At 49.9% G+C, this 24783-nt stretch overlaps 1 protein-coding gene across 1 annotated transcript in view; it reads left to right on the top strand.

Annotated features, from left to right (window-relative positions):
• The window catches only part of Col15a1 (collagen type XV alpha 1 chain), a 107081-nt gene that overhangs the window by 42219 nt on the left and 40079 nt on the right, over nt 1-24783 (top strand). The window contains exons 6-14 of the mRNA XM_051161815.1: nt 2619-2763; nt 5812-5921; nt 7410-7544; nt 8524-8661; nt 10465-10728; nt 11084-11212; nt 17642-17734; nt 19022-19147; nt 19506-19568. Of these exons, the coding sequence (XP_051017772.1) occupies nt 2619-2763; nt 5812-5921; nt 7410-7544; nt 8524-8661; nt 10465-10728; nt 11084-11212; nt 17642-17734; nt 19022-19147; nt 19506-19568 (1203 nt within the window). The remainder of the gene's footprint in view (nt 1-2618; nt 2764-5811; nt 5922-7409; nt 7545-8523; nt 8662-10464; nt 10729-11083; nt 11213-17641; nt 17735-19021; nt 19148-19505; nt 19569-24783) is intronic.

Here is a 24783-nt window from a genome sequence, read left to right on the forward strand (position 1 = left end):
TACAATCAACTCCTATTTCTCAGCCCTGGTTGTGAATGTGAGGGCTTTAACGAAAAGGCTCCTGGGCTCCTTCCCTGGATGCTCAGTGTGTCTGGAGCGAAGAACGAGAATGCACATTGGCAGAGAGCTCAGTGGGTAATTCCCAGCAGCAGCCAGGACCTCTTCCAGCCACACCTAAGAGTTCCTGGCTTCCCAGACATACCATCTGGGACTTCCAATCCCAACAGCCCCGTGCTGTTCTGTTTGCCTGGAACCCCCCACCTCCACCCGCCCTTCCTTCCTTTTGGCAAATTCCTATCTACCTCAGGATCCGGGCCAGATCCTCTCCTGTGAGGCCACTCACTGCCATGTCCCCTCCCCAGCTTGGTTCTTGCTTCTGCTATCCTGTGTGGTCCGTGAAATAAGTGCTGAGGGCTGGTCTGTGTCCACTCAGTGCCCTGGCAGGGGGAGGGTAGACACACTGTATTCTCTATTCCTTTCTCCAGCCCCAGGGTTCAGCCAACAACCTGGCACACAGTGGGTCCACAGGAACCTATCTGTGGAATGGGTACATATTATTGTGACTGTGAGGGTGGACAAAAAAAGAAAACAAACAGAAATGCCTCTGTAATACCTTAAGTTGTCACAGCCCATATTTGGTTCCTCATCCACCTTACCTCTGAAGCTCACAGTCCTGTGCTCAAGATGAGATACATCGCTTTCTCCACAGAGTCAGCTCCCTCGAGTCTCACCTTTCCCCAAAGCAGGGCCCAGGTGGCCATGGCTGCCTGGCTAAGCTCCAGTTAGAGTTTGGCTGAAAGGCTACTCAAGGACTCTGAGATCTCCTTGAGTAACAGCTCAACCTGCTTCAAGCTTGCCTTTCTGATTGCCTCAGCCTCACCTGCTCAAGTATCCGTCCCTAGGCCCTCCTGTCTTACAAAGTCCCCTTGCTTCCAGCCATTGGCACCCCCGGAGGCTACAGCTGGCCTTCCACGGGCTTTCCTAGTTCCACCAGGAACCCATGGAAAACAGCCTCCTCCTGTACTCCCATAGAGAAAGAAGATACACATCCCAGGGTGGGTCAGTCCTAGCTGGGGTTTGCTGCCTTTCCTGGAGGTTCCCACTCTTTCAGCACCCCTACCTAGCTCCAGCCTTTTTGGCTTTTTCAGGGCTCCACCCAAGACTCCTGGGCTGGGCCCCAGTGTCCCTAGTCTGTACTCTTCCAGCCGCCCTCAGCACTGTCCTTGTCCCTGAGGCCAAGCCCATCCTCCATTGTGCTGCTCCTACAGGCTCTGGCCTACAATTTTTCTTCAGCCATGGCTCTGACCTAGCTCAGATGCTTAAGACCTGATGCCTCCAACACTCCCTCTATACTGTTTTCTGGAATTCTGCCCATTTTCAAGGCCCGTTCCTTACAGCCTTCCTTCACCTTTGCCTTGGAGATGGCATAGCAGTAAGTCGCTGGCAGTGTCTCTGGCTTGGTGCTCGGAACCATTGTTTCATGGCTTTGTTCTTGTCAATGCAGCTCTCTAGTAATACAGAATATTTCACTGCTAAAACTATGCAAACACCCCCATGCATTTGTAGGACATTTCTCTTTTTCTTTTTTCGGGGCTACTTATTTTTATTTTATGTGTATGGGTATTTTGCCTACATATAAGCGTGTGCAGTGCCCACAGAGGCCAGAGAGGGCATCAGCTCCCCTGAATTAGCAGCCAGTTGTAAGATACCAACCGGGTTCTGGGACTTGAACCTGCATCCTCTGGATGAGCAGCTGGTGGTCTTAACTACTGAGCCATCCCTCCACGCTCTTTAGAGCATCTCTCCTCGTCTCCATCACACAGAGGAGAAAGCTTAGGCCCAGCGAAGCTGTATGATTTATATGAAATATGTCTGTCAACTAAATAGAAGCCAGACATTTGACCCAAGTCTCACTGTAAGGACAGAACTTGGAACTCTGAAGTCACAGGGCTCTTAACAGTCCTCCCTGCTGTGATGGACCAACGTTCACTATTTGCACAGTAGGGACTAACAGTAGAAGACCCTGATTTTGTGAGGACGCACAAGGAGTGCTATAGTAACAATTGGTCCCTGAAACCTCAGTAACCCATAGCTTAGAAAAACAAAGAGACTGAAAGCGGGCGACCGCGGGTCTCACAAACTGCTGCCAACAGCCATGGCTGATGTCCAGACATTTAGGACCAGCATTGAGTTTCCTGCTTGGATTTCTGAATTGCTTTATTTCCAGCTGTTGGGTCCCCTCAACCCCAGACAGCCTGACACACCCAGATAACTACTCCTGCACCCTGAATCTTATGTTGCTCTGTGCTGACCTGAGAGCCAGGCATCATGGGAGTGTGGTCTCCCAGTTTAGAGACCTTAGTCTGAGATCAGCAGTGACTCCCTGGAAGTGAGTGAGATGGAGTTACACCCAAAACCTACCTCTTTCAGGCCTGGGAGGTGTGATGCTGCCACAGACATAACCAGTGTAGGCATTTGGGATTATTCAGGATTCTGTGGATAAATTACTTTTGTGTTTTGTTTTGTTTGTTTGTTTGTTTGTTTTGCTTCACTGTTGGTAAATGTTTTTTTTTTTTTTTACTTAAATGATTTTAAAGTAAACATGTTTCTCTCTTCAGCCTAAAGAAGTGCACGTTGATCCCATAAGCGTGCCTCCTACTTCACTTTCCTCCGCTGAGGACACGGAGCTTTCTGGTGAACCGGCACCAGAAGGAACCCCAGAAACCAACTTGAGCGTCATTGGGTACAGCATCCCTGAGCAAGGCAAGTCCTGACATGTGAGAGTGGGGGTCTGTCACCACGTGGTCAACATGCATGCGACACACCATGTCACCATCCCTTCCCCCCTTCTTCCCAGCTTAGGGAAACTGAGTCACAGGGAAATTAGGTAACCCAGCCAAGACCGTGTGGCAGAGCTGTCGCTTGCTCTCATCTCTCTCCAATATCTGAGCTTATGACTTTTGGAATCCCCTCTGCTTTCCCTATAGGAAGGCTTAAAAGAATCATTGCCGCTAACTGAGCACCTACTGTGTGCCGAGTGCATACATACGTCTCCAGTTCCACTATGCAGTCTAGTCAATATGACTTGCCATGATTTTACAGGTAGAAGAAGCCAGCCCTTGAAAAAGGGTGGGTGACATGCTCATGACCTCACAGCCTCATCTCAACATCTCCATTCTTCTGACCTCTGCCACAAGCTCTCTGGGTCTCAGAGGATCTGGTCAGCTGACTGATGGCCAAAGACTGACATGGTCGCTCAGCAGGTCAATGGCCACCTAAAGAGGAGAGCGGGCCTCAGGCCCCCACCTGCTCTGCTTCTGCCACCCACACTAAGGTGCACAAGCAAAGCCCGGAGAACATCACTGGTCCCCTAAGCAGCAGATTAACACGCACCCAAGGCCTGACAACATCCTTTCTCAGGGGGTGGCCATTTGTAGCCCTGCAGTCAGGGCCGGAGCTCTATGCTGTAGGGGCAAGTTCATTCCCAGCAGCACTGTTTATCCAAGTTGCCTGTGGCAGGGATTGGTTGTATAAACTCCTTCATCCACATGGTGAGGGTGCTCTAATGACTTAGAGCCATGCTTATGGAGTCTTCACCACACAAGCAGATTTCAAAGCTGAGACAGCCATCACTTTGAATACATGTAATTTGCATGTGTGGGGGATACATTAACCATTCGGCACAACATCCAGTGTGTGGTAGGACTACAGGTGGCTTTGATTCTTGCTGTTGAACTTTTGTGTTTCAAAGCATCTTTCCCAGTAATATCATCCTTCTTCTCTTCGCTTTTGCCATCAGCTAACGAGTGTGAGTTTAACAGCTGAACTTGGGGAGTCTGTGGGTAGGACACTGAGAGCACTAGACGGGGAAAATTGTAAATAATTTAATAAGTTACAATGAAACTAAGGAGTCCTGGAGGCAGTGGGAAGCCTGGAAGGCAGGAGGGGCCCGATCCAGCTTTGAAGGAAGTCCTGCATGGCTGCCTATTTGCTGAGGGCCTGGGGCATGGCTGAGATTGCAAACCTTCTTAATCCTCCATGGGGGTGTTGTAACCATCTTGCCTCCTGGTAAATGAGAGGGTGGGATGCACTGTGATTTCTAAGTTCCTGGCAACACAGAAGCATCATCACTTGTGGATACTGTGGGGTGGACTGGGACCTCTGAGTACAGCAATGCATAGGGTGGATTTTTCCATCCAAGAAGGCAAGATCCGAGTGGAGGCCAAGACTCCGAACTGAACCTCTCACCCAGGAACAGCTTTGCTCCTCATCTAGCTGACAAAAGGCCAAAGGGAAACCCCTGAGCTGGTTCAAGTGCTCCTTCTCCTGATGAGTAGACAGCCCGGATGATGGGGAGAAGCGAGACTGTACCCCCAAGACTGTATGGGGAAAATCCTCCAATATTTGAGGCATGTTTATGTCATGCTTTCTGACAGCTTGTGGGCCAGCTCCCTCCAGGGCGACACTGGGGGCTAGCAGCTGTTTGCACAGCGCCCTCTGGTGGTCAGAGTAGGGAGGACCCAGGCAAGGGCCAATGCCTGGAGCCCTAGGGATCAAATGTGAGGTTGCACAGGGTCTGCTGGAGACTTTAGGGTGCATGTGAATGCTACACATATGGAGAAAGTCTGGTCTGGAGACAAGCTTGCCTGGCTTACAAGCCTCTCCAAACACTACCCTTTTACTCCTCTGCAGAAGGGGGATAATTTTGAGACAGGCCTGTAATTCCAGCCCAAGGCCTGCTGAGAACAAGGACAGCCTAGGCAAGTAAGTGAGACCCTTTCTCAAAATATAGATGTAAAAAGAGGTCAGAGATACAGCTCAGTGATAGAGTTCTTACTGAACTTGTGTGAGACCCTCGGCTCGTGTTTAACACTACTCCTAACAATACTAGCTAATTAATAATAATCATTATTTTATAGTGGTGATTAGAGTAAGATTCCTGCCTTGGGATGATATGGAATTCTGGTCTGGCAAGAGCTTGGTGGACTAGTTCCTAGAGAAGAGACAGCTTGACTTACAGGATAAAGAGCATGCGTTCATTTTAGTGAAATCTCTTCTTTGCTTTAAGGTTCCATTTATCTTTTGAGGCCCTCCCCCTGCCCCAGTGTGTGTGGTAACGAACGATTCAATCAGTATAGAGTTGTGGGGATGGTAATGACAACAAAAACAACAAAGTAATGATCTCTTCTCTTTGCACTCCTGTAATCTGGAAGAAGCCAACACTCAGCGCAGCAATTTAGCTGCGTAAACACATAAACATATAGACACTTACACAAGTACCATGTGCGCTAGGGTAATAACAAGTGCAAAACATGAACATGTAATAGAATAATTACACAGGGTGATGGTAAAATATGTGTAATCATATGTAGTCCTCTTTCTGTTCCTTGACTAGAGAACCCCAATGCTAGTGAACACCTGTGAGTGGCTTGCTGTGCGCCAAGTGCTGTCCCCTACACTTTCCTCTGTCAGCTAGGTTGGATGATGTGTAATCATCAGGACGGATTCTGTTCTCTGAGGTAGGAATTGTGATCTTCACTCGTAGACGAAGGAACTTGAGGCACAGGTTAAACGTTTTGTCCTGAATCACATGCTGGGATGTGGCAAAACAGGATTCCAGGCCGCAGGAGGTGACAGAGCCCATGGTGGAAGCCACCGCACCCTAGGGCCTTGCCGGGGTCTCAAGGCTGCCTCTTCTCCGTTTGTCCTGTGTGGTGGAACCATGGACACCTCCCTAGGTACAGAGTCGCCTCATTCTCCTCCAAGACAGCAAAGCGGAGTTGTTGACATCACAATCTCTGCTTCCTGCAGGGTCTGGTGAAATTCTGAATGATACACTGGAGGTCAGCATTGTGAGTAGGGACCCCAGGACTGAGGATGGCTCAGGGGATGGCACCTTGTTGAACGTCACTGACGGTCAGGTGAGTGAGTGAGTGGTAAACTTGATTCAATAGCCTAATAGGGGGACTCGTTTGCTTATTTCCCATTTGATGGTGACTGGGGCACCAAGGGGTTTTAGTTGAGTGTCATCAAGACTAATGTCCCTGTGGTATGGAAAATGCACAGTGGTCAAGCACCAGGGCTACATAGGCATAGGTGGAGGGGAAACAACCTCAGCTTGTCTCTACCTAAGCTTGGCGATGAGTGCAGCATGCTCACAGTGGTGATCATCTTGTACTGGATCCTTATAAAGACCACAGTCCCATGAGGACTGTTAGCCACAGTGTTAGGCACAGGCATGATCACAGTATTCTTAGCAATTGTCTTTCATATCTACAAAGCCAATTTGAGAAATGCTTGGTCTGGTAGGGGCACTGAGAGCCATCTTCTCAACTCCAGAGTTTGTGCACAAGTGTGAAGACCCGAGTTTGGGTCCTCAGCACACCATGTAAAAGCTGGGTGCAGTGATGAATCTCTGTAACCCCAGAACGGATAGCGGGGAGACAGACAAGAGGATCCTAGGAGCTTGGTAGCCATTCAGCCTAGCTCTGGGTTTAGTGAGAGACTCTGTCTCCAAAATAAGGTGGGGAGCCGTGGGAAGATACTCCCAGGATTGACCTCTGGTCTCCATGGGTTCTCCTATGTATAAATGCACCTCCATACACATATGCACCCATACCCACTCCAATACACACACACACACACACACACACACACACACGAAAAAACCCTAGAAAACAAAAACAGCATGCCATCCCCACCCCCTTGCTTTGAACCAGGGTCTCACCATGTAACTCTGGCTGGCCTGATATTCACTATCTAGACCAGGCTGGCTTCAAATCTACAGAGATCTACCTGCCTCTGTCTCCTGAGTGCTGGGGTTAAAGGTGTGCACCATCATTCTTGACAAATATGTCCCCCTTTATGACACTGGCAGCCATAGCTGTTCTATTTCCCCATTTGTTGTGAGACCTTGTAGAAATCTTTTCATGGCCCACAGGAAACTAAATTACAAAGAAAGAGAGAAAAGTGTGTTAGGGCTGGAGTGGCCTGAGGAGGACCGAGTTCTGCCTGCACAGGGCAGAAGCACCAAGGAGAGCCGTGTCATTATCCTTATGTCTGGGTGGGTGTGAAGGAATGGTCACAATAGAGCTGTGTGTCCAAACAGACTGTCCAGAGCTGGAGCCAGCTGACTCAGGAATCACCAATGACCTATGGTCACTGAGTGTGTAAACAGATGTTGCATGAAATCAATGGCTCAGAGATGTCCTCTGTCCCCTGGATTTGCAGGTCTGGGACTGGGGTAGAGTCACAAAGGTGGATGTGCCTGAAGTCAGGAAGCTGCAGGAATGTCAGATGCCAGAGTGCATGTAGGGGAGACCCAGGCACTCAGTTCTCTTTAGCCATGAGCGCGTTGATCAGAGCTAACGGACCAATGGCAGGGACTCTCACCATGTCCTCGTTTTCAGGGGTTATCAGCAACAGCAACTGGGGAGGCCGGAGTGCCTGTCACCACTACGCTGGAAGCAGAGATCAGCAGTGTGCCTACTGGGGGGCCCGCCATGGCCATGTCTACCCAGAACTCCAGGGAAGTGGCCACTCCAGTGAGTAGCTTGAGCATACATTTCACTTCCCCTGCTGGGACTTATCCCTGGTCGAAGCAGGCACTGTCTGCAGGGCTAGTTACTCACTGGGAGAGGTTTGCAGAATGCTATGCCACACCAGGCACCGGTCCCGCTTGCCAGGGATGACGGTCATTAGGAGAGGCTGAGTTCCCAAGATACAGTGGTGAAGGGACAAAGGATTCCCAAAATACCCTGAGAGTATAGAAAATAGGCCCATAGCCCATCTTGCAGGTCAGAAAGGTAGAAGGTGAGCCTGGGAGTTGGAGAAAAGTGCCCAAGCAGATAGATGTTATGGGTGGGAGCCAGAGGAACAAAGGCCCAGAGCCCACACAGGAACTGAAGGAACACGGGTGCCTGTGGGGTGAGCAGGGGCCCCCTGATGTCAACTGAAGCTGAGAAGGTGTTGCTGGAGAGGCCCAGATCATGAAGGCTTCTGCTGAGGAGTCCGGCAACATTCAGTGAGGTAGTGGCCACTGCCGCATAGGAGAGGGTGAAGAGATCTTAGTAGGCTTAGAATTCTAGAAAGATCACCCTGGCATCTAAGTGGATAAAGCTCGGAGGAAGCTGGCCTGGTACACAGGGATGGGTGCACACTGAATCCAGGTCCAGGAGAGCAGGGGTGACCATGAAGATGTCAGACCTCTTCAAAAGTTTCAGCGAGTGGGGGCGCTGAAAAGCATCCTTTGATTTTGTAAGCATGACTCCAAGTGCCAGTTGGAGAGGGCAACTTTAAATGCGGGAGGTATTGAGCTAGAGCAGGAGGCAGGAAGCAGTCAGGTGATTGGCAGTTGTAGACTAGTAAGGGCAAAGGCTAAGGCCTGGTCTTAGATGTGCCTGCACTTTGAAGGGACAGGACACAAGTGTAAGAGGGCCCTTGGCTGTCCGTCCCCTAAAGCCACAGACATGGATCAAAGTGGTGGTCCACTAACCTAGACCTTTGGGATATCTTTCCATTCAGGATCCAGAGACTGAAGAAAATCCAGCAGCAACGGCATCAGGGGATGGTGAGGTACCCACCGGCACCACTGGGGATGCAGAGGCTGGCAGCGTGCCCACTGGAGGGCCAACCCTGGAGCCAAGAGAAGAAGCCAGTCTGGTAAGGAATACAAAGAGCTGGAATAGCCTGGTTGGAGTATCTGTCTTACACTCAGTAGGCTCAGATGCTCCTGTCTAGGGTGTGTATGTCTGTGTTGGGGGATGGGGGTGGGAAGTGGGGAGCACCTCTCTGACCAACGCTAGTTCAGAGGTGGGACTTTGCCTGCCAGGACTTTCTAGCAGGGCATGGAAGTAGACTGGGACAAGCTGTGTGATTAGAAGAGTAGGGAGGAGCCTCAGAGCTGTGTGCAGAGCCTGTTGTCCCCACCAGCTGAGGCCAGTGGCCAAGGGTATAGTCTGCCTGTGAGGGAAAGAGGTTATGGTACTGCTGTGAGCTGGCAGGGTGCGGAGAGGCAGGCACAACAGGGTGAGGGTTAGGCTAGGTCATACTGCCTGAAGTGCAGAGAAAGCTGGACATACACATCGCAGCTGGACATTGGACCAGTCTGTCCTGTCTGTCCCTGTGACATCCCCACAGAGGCTCTTTATCCATCACATTCAAACCCTCCTCCTCACGGCCACTCCTGTGTTCCCACCCCATGTCGATGGGACAGTCCCGCTCCAGCTGCCTCATTTGGAATTTTTCCCCCTCTTCCTTCTGTCCCATGTCCCATGGGAATCGGGTCCCTGATGATTTTCTACCTGAATCTGTAATTCACCAGCTTAGCCCCACCCCTGAGCCACCTCCTTCCCCAGCCATTCCCCTGCTCTTCTGGGAGGTTTTCCTGACCTTGACCTACTGACCCAGTTCCCTTGAGAAGCCAAGCAGGATCCAGTCACTGGCCTTCTTCTCGGCTGCACCTGGGGCTTCAGTGTTCCAGACTGGAACCATAGCTTCCCACTCCAAGCTTCTCTCCATTTCTTCTTGCTTTGTGGTCTCTTCCCACACCCCTCCTTGCTGCAGAGAGCCTGTCCCTCCCCTCCCTTCACCTTCAGAGTCAGTCTAGCAGCACTTCCATAGGAAGGCGCTGGCATGGGCTGTGGAGGTTCTTGTCCTTGGAAGGCCTCTTCATAATTGTATTTGGTCAAGAGCTCCATCCATTGTGCATGCCTGGCTCCCTAGCAGAGCCTGGGGGGTGGGGGGCAGGGCGTAGCAGTCCCCACTTCCCAGATCTGCTTTGCCTCTCTCAAGTGGTAGGTGCTACACTAATTTGCTGAGTGAGTGCATGAAGGCAGCAGGGCCTCTGCCTAGGTTAACAACCCACCTCCAAGCTCCTGGCATGCTCGCTCTCCTGTCTGCAGCACAGTGGGCAGGCGACCTTCTGCTCTGCTCTCGCACCCACACAGGCTGGAGACAGAGTTCTCCAGGCCACCGGACTGTTACACAGAGGAGTTCAAAGAACAAAGTGTCTCCTTGCCCTTCCTTTTCCTCTCTTGTTCTGTTTTCCTCCTTAAAGGATAGTATATGTCACAGCAGGAGAAAACCAGAGACCAGCTCCACCTAGTCTTAGCTTAACAGAAGCTGGAGCTCAGCTCGCAGAGCTGTTTGGAAGTATGAGAGCTGCCTGAGAGGCGATGAGCTCCCCGTGACTAGAAGTATACAAACTAAGCCCAGATATTCACTGAGCAGCAAAGTACAACTAGATAGATTGCAGAGGTGGGCTGAAGATGCCCAGGTGTATTCTGCCCCAGCCCCAGAGGCCTGTACACTGAGGTGCAGTCCTCCCTCAGGGAATACAGGGAGGACGGCAGAGGAGCTTCTGAGAGCTGATTGGCCCAGTGGTTTTCCTTCTGTAACATGTGCACTGCCACTGAAATGGGGGTGGGGGTCACATGGCACCATCTCATGCCAGTTCTGTTCCAGGGTCCAAAAGGTGAAGGATGGTTATCCCCAGCTGTGTCCAAAGTGCCCCCCGGTGCCTTCGAGGAAGAGGAAGCCAGTGGGACTGCCAACGACAGCCTGGATAGCTCCACGCCCACAATGGCCCTTGAGCAAGCCAGCGGGGACTCTACAGACACCCAGGCCACTCTGACACCCACAGTGGCCCTTGAGCAAGCCAGCGGGGACCCTACAGACACCCAGGCCACTCTGACACCCACAATGGTCCTTGAGCAAGTGTTTACTACTGTAAGTCCTATTTAGCACCCTCTCTGACTCAAGGGGACAGAAATGTAGGCATTCGGAGCCAGGAGCTGTTAAGGCCCTCTGCAGAGGCACACACAACTTCAGCTCTGATGTGAGAGCTGCACAGGAGAGAGGGACAGTGATAAAAGGTGCCAGGCTGCTGGGTTTTGTCCCAATCAGCTACCGCCTAACTTTGACTAAGACTTTTCCTAGAGATCAATGTCCCAAGGGTGGGAAGGGTTTCAAGGAGTCATTTCTGTGACCAACCTGGGTGTGAGGATGCTGGTAGTGACAGTTCCAATCCTGTAGCCTCATGGGCTGGGGTCACAATGACCCCTCTGGTTCATGTCCTTCGCAGGTACCCACCAATGAGGAAGACTTGATGGCCTCCACAGAGGGAGCCGAAGAGGAGGGATCTGGCAGCACGCCCCCCAGTGGGCCTCCACTCCCCACACCCACAGTGGGTCCTGAGAGGCAGGTCACTCTGGTAAGTGTCCTGGGCATTTAGGCTGAGCTGGTAGGTGTTTTAGTGTGAAGAAAGGCCACCTTGACCTTCTCAGGGTCACTTCTCATCTTGGTTTGTAAAGACAGTATTGAGGGCCTATGGCCTGACGAGCCCTAGGAGGCTGCAGTTTGGGTAGGAAAAGACAAAAAGTAAAGATAGAGGGACCTTGATTAGGTCTTCAGTTGCCTTTGTAATTGCACCAAGATAAGCAATGTTAGGGCATATACACTGAGTGGAGGTCGCAGCAGGGTCTACTATCGAGGCATGGAGCCAGAATGGTGTGTGGACCACTGGGGCCTTCTAGCGGAGGGCTTGAGGCTGTAGGCTGCTACTTCTGACCTTGGGCCATCCATTGGTTTCTGCAGGCTAGCTCTGGTCAGCACAGGACAGTTGTGGAGTCAGTTCAGAAGATGTTCAGAACCATCTATACGCACCTTCGGCTGCCAGCTTAGGGACTGTCACTGACTCAAAGAAGCAGGCAACTCAGACTCAGGCCTACATGAATCGGGGAATGAACTGCCCTTCAGGGGGAAGGCAGTTCTCAAGGAGAACCTCCTGCTGGTGACCCACCTCAGTGTGTCAGCTCCTAGAGTGACACTCTGAAAGCCACCACTCCAGCCACGTGGCCCCACAGCCGCAGTGCTGCAGCGGCCTGTGTAAGGGACTGCAGAGGTCATGAGAGCCCCCTGAGACTCCTGAATGGCCCTTGCCCAAGAACATCTTCCAGTGACTAGCCAGTGCCCGTGTGGCTTCCTGTCTCAGGGGTTGGAGTTGCCCTTGACTCCTGTGGCATGTGTGGTCTCCACTCTGAGTGATAGCAATGAGGTGTGATAAAAAGGAGGTACCTGGTGGCTGTTCCATCTGAGAGACAGGGCTGGGGTCACCCTGGGCCCTCTGGCCTAGGCAGCTCCTCCTGTGCAATGTTACTCTCCTACATACTGTGAGCCTGACAGAGGCAGGAGATGAGGGGCTACTTCAAGAGACGCCCTGATTGTGAGGGCTCCGGGTCTCCTCATCATCACCAGCAGAGAAAGAAGAGTGAGGACTCTGGGTTCAAACCCCAGAGTCCATTAGACACAGACAGGCAGCTCAAAGCCCACAGGCCTGGAGTCATTTGATGGAGTGAGACTTGGGCTGGCACTCCCAGAGGTCTGTCCTCAAGGTGGCTATCTCAGAGAGTCACCAGCTGCCTGAGATGCCCCAGCTCACTGAGCACTGTGACTCTCTAACACTTTCCCCTGCCCCTCTGCTCCTTACTCCACAGTGTGTGCAAAGTCAACACCAGTTCTCCCTGGCATGCCACATCAGGCACAGGCAGAGCCTGCTCTTTGCTGAAAACATTCTTATTGAAAATCTAGAGACTTCACAAAGGGACTGAGAACAGCTTGGTCACCTCCCATAGTCACCAACCTGTACTGATCAGCCTTTGCTCTCCTCCATCCTACCACTTGGAGAAGCCTGGGGTACTGCTGGGAAATCCTAAGCATCATGTGCTTAACATGTATAGAGTTCACGGCACATTGCCAACTTGGGACCTTTGTGTTGTCTGTCTGCTTTTGCTTTTATTGTAATCACATATGACCCATCTAAGAAAACCAACAGTGGCCTTTTCATGGTCTCTAACACTCAGGTTGACTTCTCAGCTCCTTTTGTCAGTTTGACTGTGAAACCTCCTCTGTCTGCACATCATGGCTGTTGATACTGTTGATGGGACATAACTGCTCCATGGTATGGTTAAGGGGAATGTTTTTGTTGAGAGAGAGAGAGAGAGAGAGAGAGAGAGAGAGAGAGAGAGAGAGAGAGAGAGAGAGAGGAGAGAGAGAGAGAGAGGGGAGAGAGAGAAACTGACTGGACTTGGCCAGGGCTATCTGTGAGACTGGAGAGTCTAAGGGATTAAAAAATAGAGAAAACACACACACACACACACACACACACACACACAGAGAGAGAGAGAGAGAGAGAGAGAGAGGTTGAGAATAACAGGGTTATGAATTGAATGAGTAGCTGTGGGGGGCGGGCATGGAAACCCATAAGGTGGAGGGAATTTAGGGTAGGGGAGAAGGTGGGAAGGGAGATTGACATGTGTAACAGGTCCATGTGATTGGATAGGCCAGCATGCACTTTGATATGCTAACAGGCACCACAGGTAGCCATAGGTCCCTTCCGTCCAAAGTAAGGAACAGAGGGGAGCCAGCTTCACAGGATCCTGAGGATTGCTGGCTTTCATGTAACCGCCAGAAATCCTCCTAGCCAGGCTGAGCTCATTTTGGATATTTGGGCTGCCTTTTGGAGTTCAGGGATTGGAATCTCCTTTGGACCTAACAGATTTATCTCAGGTGTCATTTCATCTGTTTCCCACCTTCCTTTTTTCTGTTTGCCATTGATTGTTTTGGAGAAACTGGGCCAATCGTCCTTATATTCTTGACTTTTCTGTTCTGAGAAGGCAGGGCTGGCGGGGTCAGTCACACTGGTGGGCTGGGGATGGGGCCTAGTGCTTCTGGGAAACTCTGTCCACACATATTAGTGACCATAAAACTGCATATTAACGACCAGAAATTAACCACCACACAATTGCAACCAGGAATTTGGTTTCAAGAATCCCCCTCAATGGAGATAGCCTGATATGTAACAAAGGATTTGTTAACTAGGATATTAACCTTAACATCTGTCCATAATAGAGGGAACTTGGGTCTGATTTAATTAGCTAGCAAAAGGAGATTAATTGAATTAAATTCTATTCAAATAACGGAACATTAGACGTTATTAAAATTATTTTCATTTGTACTCAGTGCTGAGGAAAATGCTTACCGCATCCTGCTAAGTGAAAGAAGATGGTTTTAAACTTGAGTGTGCTGTGTGGTCTTAACTGTTTGGAAATACATGCTCTAGCAGCTTTGCTTTAGAGTGAGGGCACTGTAGGGGTGTGGTAGCTTCCCAGTGTGTTTTGTTACTCTTTGCTTTGGGACTTACAGCTTTTTGTTTACACTGGTGTTTGTTTTGTTTTTGTAGTGCTAAGAGGTAAACATAAACCCCTGTTCATGCTAGTCCAGCTTTCTGCCACTGAGCTACATTCCTAGCCCTTAAAACATAATTTTTAAAAAGTATTTTAATCAATGATTTTTTCCAGGGGCGTGGCATGCACATGAGTAGAGGCCAGAATGCGGCATCAGCTGTCCTCCATCACTCTTTAGCTATTCTTCTGAGGCAACGTCTGTCTCTGAACCTGAGTGGCTCCCCATTTTCTCAACTAGACTCAAGGCCAACAAGCCCTATCAACCCTTCTGTCTCCACCTCCCCCCTCCCCAAACTACATGCAAAGGATACCCAGATTGTTAGTGGGTGCTGGGATCCAAACTCGGATCCCCCTGATTGTGCAACAGCCAGTCTTATCTGCGGAGACATCTCTCTAGCCCCAGACTTTTGTAAGTCTTTAAGAAGAGGATGGAGGCAGGGGTGTAAGGAGGAGGGTGGAGGGGGAGGAGTTGGGGAGGAGAACGAGACTAGGGAGGAAGACAAGCAGGAGGAGAGGGAGTAGGTGAATCAATGACTACCAGGGCATCCACACCCTGGCATGGAAGTCATGAAGACAGATAACTGACAGGCACCTGTGTCAGGCACTGACTATGAGCAGAAACTGATGCCCCAGTGCCTGTGCAGGGAGCTTAAAAGCACAGTTAGGAGCCCTGGAATATTCTCAGAATCATTTTGAATCACAGAGGCAATACAGTTCAGTGGCAAGCCAGACTCGGCTGCTCAGCTGCAACCAATTTCTTCATGTCTCCTTGTTTCATACTCCTGCAAAGCTCAAGGACCACAGCTGTGGTTCCTACCTCTTGGTCGGATGTGAGATTCAGTGGGCTTACGAGTGGGAAACTTTGCCTACCACGTCATACTTGCTCAAATAAATTATCAACATGCAATTATTTACCGCATGGGGCTCAGAGAGGGTTAAAACACTGCGCGTGGTCACATAGCTCCCGGAAGGAGGGACGAGAAGATGGTCTTTGGACTTTGTGCCTGGGTTTTTGTGTTGTCTACAGTTAGACCACCATCTTCAGACATGACCCAGAAATTAGTGAGCAAAGCCCACTGGTCTCTACGGGCCTCGGTTTCCCCATCTGTTATGGAAGGTCCTTCCGAGTCCCATGCTCTGCCCCTGGGTTTCCTCTTGGGAGGAAGTTGATGAGGAAGAGGACCCTGGTCCTAGGTGGGTCTCTCTGCAGCTGGAGGACCTCGGGAGATCTGTAGGCTGGTGTGATCTGGGTAACCTGTGTTGCAGCAGCCAGGATGAAGGGGTGCTAAGGCTATGCGGCCTCAGTGCATCACTGCAGAGGTAATACCTTGTCTTCTGGAAGAACTGCTAAGGCAAGCTACTGCCACATCACTGTGATGCCCCCAGGCCTCCTGGGCACAGGTGACAGCTCAGCTGCCCTCTCTGTTGCTCTGGCCCTAGGCCTTTGATTTCAACTCTCTTGGAGACCAATCCTTAGGGAAGCCAGTGACCTGTGTGTGGGAGGGTCCTCCTTGGTCCCCACCTCTGTCACTTTAGGGAACTTCAGGGCAGCAGGGCTCTAAAGGTAGTGCAGGGAGCCCTAAGAAGAAGCCGCACAGAACCCACATTCTGTCCCTCTCCACCTCTTTCTGTTTTGTTCATCCATCCATCCATCCATCCTTTGACCTGATTTGTCAGGACAGCCATTCTCTGGGGGCTTTTTGACAGCTGGCATCTCATAGGCTCCCTTTTCTCCTTCTCCCCGCCTTTACCTGCTCCCCACATGGATACTTCTGCCATGTGAAGACATTTCCTGAACACCAGTTATGCCAGGCTGTGGTGCTAGAGGTGCTCCCTGGAGAAGACCATGGCTTTAGGAAGGCAGATCTGGGAGGGCTCAGGAGCCAGAGAGGCCTGGGTGGGGATGAGCAGTTCACCAGTTCTGGATGCCAAGCCTCTGGAAGAGCCCAAACAAAGGCTGGGGGAATCCTCAGGCAGTACCAGGGGTCATGCCATGTGCATCTGCATGTGCAGCTTACCCATGTCCCTTCTCTTACCAGTGTGATGCGGGAACAAAGGGCCACTGAGCTCAGAGAACCAGGGGAGTGGCGGTTGCAGAGGGCAGGGTAACGGGGCAGGTGACTTGGGTCATCTTTATAGAAGATCATGGCTTTCTTCAGTTTGGGTTCAGAGCTCAAAGGTGAGCAGTTTCTATAGGAAGGAAGAGAGCAGTGGGAGGAGATGCCTCACTGATCCTGCGAGTCTCTTTAGGATGATGCTGTGGGGAGGGAGACTTCCCAGAGTTCCTTTCAGTCAGTATTCAGGTTTCCACTGTTCTGAAGCCCTGTAGGGCTCAGCTCCATATTTAACTTACTATATTTCCTGGACCCTGAGGGACCAAGAAGGGTCTCCCAACTAGGCCCTGGCTCAAGACCTGCTCCCTTCCTGGGATTCCTACCTCTAGGAACGACACTCTGAAAACAACCCGTGAATATCCTCAATGGGCCTCTCCCTGCTTCCCATCTTGGCCATCTCAAGCTCCCTGGGTTTAGCTGTGTGGTGACCCCTCCTCCATGAGATGAAAGCAACAACCTTCAATGGGTCTCCTTCCCTCTACTACTACCACTGTCTTATGTACTGTTCTATTGCTATAAGAAAATGCCATGACCAACGCAACTCATAAAGGAAGGCATTTAATTGGTGGCCTTGCTTACAGTTCCAGAGGGTTAGTCTATTGTTATTATGGCGAGAAGCATGGTGGTAGGCATGCAGGTATGGTGCCAGAGAAGATGAGAGCTTACATCTGATCCTCAAATTACATGCCAAGAGGGATCGAGGCTGGGTCTAGTGTGGGTGTTTGAAACCTCAAAGTCCACCCCCAGTGACACACCTCCTCCAACATGGCCACACCTCCTAATCCTTCCCAAATGGTTCCCCTAACCATATAGGGAAACAAAGGAACCTATGAGCTCAAACATATGAGCCTATGGAGGCTGCTGCCATTCAAACCTCTACAGCTCCCTTCTGATAGCAAGTGACTTTCCTGCTTCTAGCTGTAACCTGCAAATCTCATCATCCTTGGACCTCTCAGTCAGAGCTCAGGATACACAATATATGTGTATACACACACACACACACACACACACACACATATATTCATGCCCATGTCCTTACCTTTAGGGTAGCTTCACACTGGAGGTCACTTAGAAACTAAGTCTGGAGAGAAAACAGAGGGGTTGAAGGGAGGTTGAGACTGGGCCATCTGCCATCTGAACCACAGAAACTGATGCAGGACTCAGCTGGAAAGGCAAGTGGCCATAGGCTTTTTTAGGCTACAGAATATGGGACCCCTTGGGGCGGTGTGGTTGCCCATGGAGGCGGGTGCCTGAGTCCACAGGCAAGATGTCTTCTTTCTGCAGGTAGGTGTGGAGGCTGAGGGCTCTGGCTCCATTTGGGGCGTGGAAGCGGGCTCGGGCTCTGGAGACATTATGGAGAATGAGGATCTGTTGAGAGTGAGTATCAGGGGTGCTGGTGTTGGGGACCTGGGAGGGAAGGTTGTAGGGACAGGAGCTGGTGAAAGTAGAGTGGCCCCTTGGGAACTATTGGCCGGAATATATGGAAACCATCACACATTCCCCTTAACTTTGTACGTGTTTGAAATTTCCACCTCATGTTAAACATGTATGAACTTGGACTTTTGTTTGTTTGTTTGTTTTGAGTCAGGGTTTCTCTGTGTAGCCTTGGCTGTCCTGGACTCACTTCATAGACCAGGCTAGCCTCAAACTGGATCCACCTGCCTCTGCTCCCAAGTGTTGGGATTATAGGTGTGTATCACCATGCCTGGCATGAACTTGGATTTGTCTTGAGAGCCTTTCTTCTCCACCTTCCTCCTTTGTCTGGAATCTGTTTCTTTCTCCTTCATAACAAGTTTGCTCATTGACCTTCGCTCTACCCATGCCTCCCACCCTACCCTATTTATGAAGGGATCTCCCTGGTTTCTTCTCTGTTTGGGTAGCATTGCACACCCAGTTTCTAGTGTGAAATCCTCCTCCCGCCCATCTGCTCTTGGTCCCTTCTTGGTGCCTGTGGTACAGCTGGACTGTCCAAGGCTAGGCTCTACCAGCCCCCTCTAAATGATCCACAGCAGCATGAAGCTGGTTTTAGATGCAGCTGTTGCTCCATCCTTGCACCCAGCCCTCTCTCCAACCCTTCCTCTGAGCCTTGTGCTGTCCCAGCTTGAAGGGCCACTTAGCTGTCCCTGCCCATTACTCATGAGCAGGACTGAAAAGGCCCTGGGCTCAGTGAATGGGTGGTATGAAAGCCCAGCGGATCTACCAGGAACATTCTGGGCTGGTGAGATCTGACAGCCCAGCTGGAGGCTAAGGAAACAATCCACTTTGGGAAGCATCTCAGGGCAAAGCCAAGTACAGATTGTTTGGCTGACCTTAAGGTCAATTAGAAAGCTGAATTAGCCAGGGCTCCTCTGGAATTTCAGATAATTGGCTCTTTATCATATATACCCTTTGGGAGAAAGCACGGTGTGGTGGTGTGGTCTGCTTGGAAAGTCTTACATTCAAATCCAGCTCCCCTGCTTTTCAGGTGTGTGTGTGTGTGTGTGTGTGTGTGTGTGTGTGTGTGTGTGTGTGTGTGTGTGTGTCCCTGAGTCATCTTGCCTCCCTCAGGTTCTCCCTGTGCAAGATGGGAGCCCCAATCCTTCCTTATCAGATTGTTGCAAAGGCTTAGAAAGCATGCTTGGCATATTCACCTTCCCTCATCACTTCTAACACACTGTCTTTCAGGGTCCTCCGGGCCCCCCAGGCCCACCTGGATCACCTGGGATTCCAGGAAAGCCAGGAACTGATATTTTCATGGGACCCCCTGGATCTCCTGGAGAGGATGGAGCTGCTGGTGAGCCAGGACCCCCGGTGAGCAACTGAAGCCTCCTCCCCCACCCTGTGACCATAGGCTTCCTTTCACGCACAGATTACAGACCCAGGCCTATTCAAGGCTGGGGACCAAAATCTCCCCCATCTATGTCATTGCTGAGACTCCAGGGAAGGACAGCTAAGAACGACTGTATGCACTGCTTTCCTGATTTATACGGGGGTGGAAGTGTGTGCAGGCTCATGGAGGTTTTGGAACCTACCACAGGATACTAGGAGGATGTTTGTCTTGGACTCATTGGCCCTAAGTTCCCCAACCTTCTGTCTTTCCTAGGTAGGATTTTGTATGGGTTTTTGGTAGAGTTGCTGTGAGCTGATGATGGTCACTGATATTCCCCAGGGCCCCGAGGGACAGCCTGGACTTACTGGAGCCTCTGGCCAACCTGGAATGAAAGGAGAGAAGGTATGGGGATGGTGTGAGGCTCCAGGACAGGGAGCCAGCCTGGCCACTCTCTCACCCCTAACCTGGGATTGTTTCCTCTGTTATTTCCTTTGGTCACCATTATTGGATGCCCCACCATTTGAGTTCAAAGTTGCCTCATCTGTTTCTCCTTCCCACTCCCATGTGCCCTGGCTTCCATGAATGGCAGTGCTGCCATCCATCCTGTATCCTGTGCCTAATTGGCCTTTCCTGGCTCCCACTTCTCCTCCTTCCTTCCCTGTCACCACTGGCTAGTTTTCAAGAGGAACTTCCATACCGATGGCCTTCCTGTGCATCCTGACCCATTCTCTTCCTGCTCACCCTGTACTGTTAGGACCCTAATTGATGTCCTCTCCTCTACAGTCACTCCCCACCTGTGCCTGTCCCCCTTCATGTAGCAGGCACTCACCAGCTCCTGAGAACATGGCACCCTGTAGGGTAAAGCCCTAACGCCCTTCTTGGTCGGCACCATCTGTCTTTGCACACATGGCCCACCGCTCACTTGTACAGCTCTGAGCAACAAGCCCGTTGCTGCAAGCTCGTCTCTGCCAGCTTCTGAGCCTCTGCACGTGGTGTCGGCCTTGCCTGGAATGCCCTTTCTTTTTGTCATCAAAGCCCAGTTCAGATACAGTGATCCTCCTTTATCCTAGGGGTTATGTTACAAGACCCTTCCCTACACACATATATATTGTTATTTTCCTTGTACATACACACATACATACGTACATATCTAGTTTCCAAATTAAGCACAGTAAAATATTATCTGCAATAATTAATGATACAATAGACCAATTATAACAATATACCATAATAAAATCGCTAGCATCACCACTTTGGAGCCATTGTTATTAAGTAAAACAAGAGTTACTGAGTGGGTAAATAACACTATGCAGTAGGTCTGATAACCAAGACGGCAGCTAAGTTACTGACTGGTAGGGGATATATACAACATGGACATGCTGGACCACAGGATTGCATATGTCCTAGAAAAGATGGAGCAGGAAGTTGTAAGGTTCCATTGTGCTGTTCAGAATGGTGTGTAATCTAAAGCTTGTGAAGTGCTCATTTCTGGAATTTTCCATTTAATAATTTCAGCCAATGGCTAACTGGAGAGCTGAAACCACAGAGAGTGTAGCTGTGGATAAGGTGAGGGAGATACTCAATGTCCCCCTCCTCACTCTGTTGTTTGGGTTTAGTGTTTTGTCTGGTGTTTGTGGAGACAAGGTCATGCTACACAGCCGGGGTTAGCCTCGAACCTGTGATCCCGTCACTGAAGGGTCTCATCTAGTGCTAGAATTATAGACGTGTTCCATCATGCCTGACTTCTCTCAACTCTTCCAGGACCTCTTTTTCTTCCTCTTTCTGTGACCACAGAGTTAATGTTGCTGTCATTCTTAGCCAATGACATAGGAGGTGCTAGCCTACCTGCATACCCCGTGTCCTACCTGCATACCCCACATCCTTATCCTACCGTAGAGTAGGACTGTGCTTCCAAGCTTGCACAGCTTCTATTAGTCTTGTATGAATAAGTGAAATATTCTTCAAGCACCATTTTAAGCTACCATTTCTCGTTAGCTTGCCTTTAGTCTTTCTTGGCCGGTCTGTCTGCTTACCATCCATGCTGGTGCTCTTGGGGGAAAGGCAACTCATGGCCCTGCAGCCTTCCCAGACACAGTGAAGACAGCCTCTTTCTGCAAAGAGAGATAATAAATAAAAACAAGACGCACTGCACTAGTGATATGCTAATGGGATTAATGAAGGTTCAAGGAACCCACTGGATAGCAGGCAGACGCCCCATGCATCACCCACATGAACACGGTTCAAGTGCTTCCTGCCAGGACACCGTCACTGAGTCAAATCCCAGTTTCCATCAGCCCTTGAGTGTGCTTAGCTGAAAGGGTAACCTGATTTTTGTTGCAAATGAATTTCTCGGAAAAAGAAACAACTGTGAAATTTTAGGAAACTTGTTTTATACAAACCAACAGTTTCATAAGAAATCTAGGTCTGCAGGAAGCCCCACCAGCCCACACTTACCTTGCCTGCTCCTACAAACAAGCGGCTAGACCTCCCACACTGTCTGTACTTGAAGACACCCAAGGGCTGCACACTGACGCCCCTGCTGGCTGCAGCTGGCTCAGCAGAGCCACAGGGAGGAAGACCGGCCTTGCCCTGGGTAACCGCAGGAGACCTGTTCTGCAGGCTTATTCCTGGGGTTGGTTAAGAGGCCTCCTGTTTACTGGGTACACTGGAAGCCTTTGGGTAAAGCAAAAGCAATTGTAGAAGGACCAGGATATTTGCATTTGGAGAAGTGAAGGGAAACCACACAGTCTGGAACACAGTCACATAAATGTGACTTCATTCGTAAAGGAAATGAGTGTCTCAGGGCCCTTATGAGACATTGGTCCAATGATACTTTTGACCCCTGACCCTTGCCACAGTGTCTATCTTTGGCCCACACATGCTTACCGACAAGGCCTAGACAGTACCTCCCATGGCTGGATAAACTGAGTCGTAGGAAGTCTTTTCTCATGCTATTAGCCAGGCACACAGAACAGCCCAGAGAATTATCCAAATTGGGGGATGGGTCCCATGCCACCCAGGCTGGCCTCAGACTCCATAAGAGCTAAAGATGACCTTGTATGCGAATCCCCTCACCTCTAATCCTCCAGCCTCTCCCTCCCAAGTGCTGGAATTAACATGTGTGCACTACAATGCCTAGCTCAAAGTGAGGTACCCTCCCACCACACATAATGAATAAGACTCAACATATTTGTCTGGGAAACTTAATGTGTTTATATGACCATTATCATCAGGCATGAACCTATCAACAAAGTGTAGAAGGTCATTAAGAGTATATCTAGTAGATTATTTATGATGTTTAGCATAAACAGAAGTATCTCTTATTTTCCCCGTATTAAACTCAACACCTAACCCTGACACCGTTATCCCAGGAAGAAGGCAGTAATAAAGGCCTATTTCCCCAGCTGCAGAGAACATCTGGTGGGGAAGCTGAGGAGCCTGCTAGAGAGCAAGCTCCCAGGGACATTGCATCCACTGCAGCTTCTCCCTCCAATTCTGCCAGAACTGGGGGCATGAAGTCTTCGGATCCAGGGCGTTCGTGATATTTCTCAGCCTTAGAAGGTTCTGCGACACCCACACAGCAAAGAGTCTGTGCTCTGAAGTTTTCTCAGCTACCCAGAATTGCTGGGGAACCTTGAGCTGTCCCAAGAGCTGTCTTTGAGTAACCTCACTGGGCTGGAAATGTCAGTGCAGACCCCACCTCTTGTCTTTCCCATAAGTTAGAAGAGAAACTGGATGGCGTCATGGCCTCCGCCCCTCTCTCGTAGCTGCCCCAGTCTGCTTTGGAGCGCAGCTCATATGACTGCATCAGGGTCCCCTGAAGACTCTGAGCATCGAGCTGCTTTGGCCTAGAATCCAGAAACCAACCATGCTTGAGTCCAGCACGTCAGAGCCTTGGCTTCTCATCTTATCTCTTTCGTTATCAGTTGGCTTTGGCAGAGCATTTGCCTGGTAGGGGTCCATAAAACGGTTTGTAGGGGAGACTGAGCTGAAATTATTGTTGCTACCAAGCCTATGATCAAACCCAGAAGAACCTCAGCAAGAAATGCCAGCAGAGAAAAAAAAAAAAAAAAAAAAAAAAAAAAGCCCATGCATCTGCTGGCTTCTTCCATGTTCCTGTGTATTGGTCTCTTGTAGTACCCTTGATAATTCAGTTTACCACAAGGAACCAAAATTTCTACTGAATTCTGTTAACTTTCTTGTTGCTGTGAGAAAACACCTGAGAAAAGGTGGAAGAATTCACTTTGGCTTTCATATTCAGAGATTTCAGCTCATCGTGGTGGGAACCCAAGGTGGAACAGGGGTTAGGGGTCAGGGGTCAGGGGTCAGAGGCCTGGGCCATCATGGTGGGAGTCTGTGGTGGGCCAGTACACAGCAGCTCCTGCTGGCCAGAAAGCAGAATGCATGCTTCAGTTATGAGCTCTACTTTTTCCAATTTTATTCCATCTGGACCCCAAGACTATGGGACATGCCACTCAGATTCAAGGTGGGTCTCCCTCCTTATGTAATCCTCTCTGGAAACACCATATAGACATGCCCAGACCTGTGCTTAACCAGTCTTAGCACTCTCAGGCTAAGCAAGCTTGTTTATTTATTTATCATCATGAATTCTAAACTACAGGACAGGTATGGTGGCTCACACCTTTAATCCTAGTGCTGTGGAGGCAGAGGCAGCAGGATCTCTAAGAGTCTGAGGCTAGCCTGGCCTGCATGGGGAAGTCCAGGCCAGCCAGGGTTACATAGTGAGACCTTGCCTCAAAGTAAAAAACATTTTTTTTTTTAAAATTCTAAACTTTGATCTTATGACGTACGGCACTGTTGTGACTCGTTCTGCTGCAGAGTTGATATCTATAGTTTCTCACTTATAATCACATAGCTCTATTAGTTGGAATTTAGACACACACAGACACACACACTACACTACCTAATGAGTGGCATGTCTCCCATTTCAGAAGTGCAGAGTAGTTCCTGAACTACTTATCACAAGTCTCAGTTTTCACCCTAACTCCACCCCCTGGCTAATCTGCTCATGGTCCAAACTGATGGCCATAATGCCTATGAGCCAGTGGGTTGGACCCAAGCCATACCTTATTCAAGCAGAATAAAATAATCTGAGACAGACCAGGGACTACAGCGGCTTCTAGAACCTTCCTCCCGCTCTGCTGCAAGATGCATTTTGGCTTAAATGGGCTTGGGGAAGCAATTGGAAATAATACGGTTTTCCACTTAACGATAATACTTCATTTTAATGGGGTCAACTGGAAGCACAGCTGAAAAATTTTAAAGACGGGGCAACTTTAAGTACGGTTCATGAGAGCCGTGATGGTGGTTTGATGTACGGCTGGAAGGACTTTTTTTAAGATGGGACCGAAGCAGGCAATGTGCAATGTGTAACTGCTCACGCCAGAGAGGAACAGAAATAAGAAACTGCAGTCTCCACGTTTAGCAGCTAAATAGGGACTCAGTAACTTGAGACACGTTTCTGCCCCAGGTAGGTCACACAAAATTGCTCAGTTGCCCATGTTGGCCATTTGTAACCATGGACTATTTCCTCAACTTGGTGTTCCTTTTCCTTCTGCCTCCCTAAAGAGCAAGGACATCTTGGTGCCTCTTAGGC

The sequence above is a fragment of the Acomys russatus genome, chromosome 2 (genome assembly GCF_903995435.1).
Source record: "Acomys russatus chromosome 2, mAcoRus1.1, whole genome shotgun sequence".
NCBI classification, from domain to species: domain Eukaryota; kingdom Metazoa; phylum Chordata; class Mammalia; order Rodentia; family Muridae; genus Acomys; species Acomys russatus.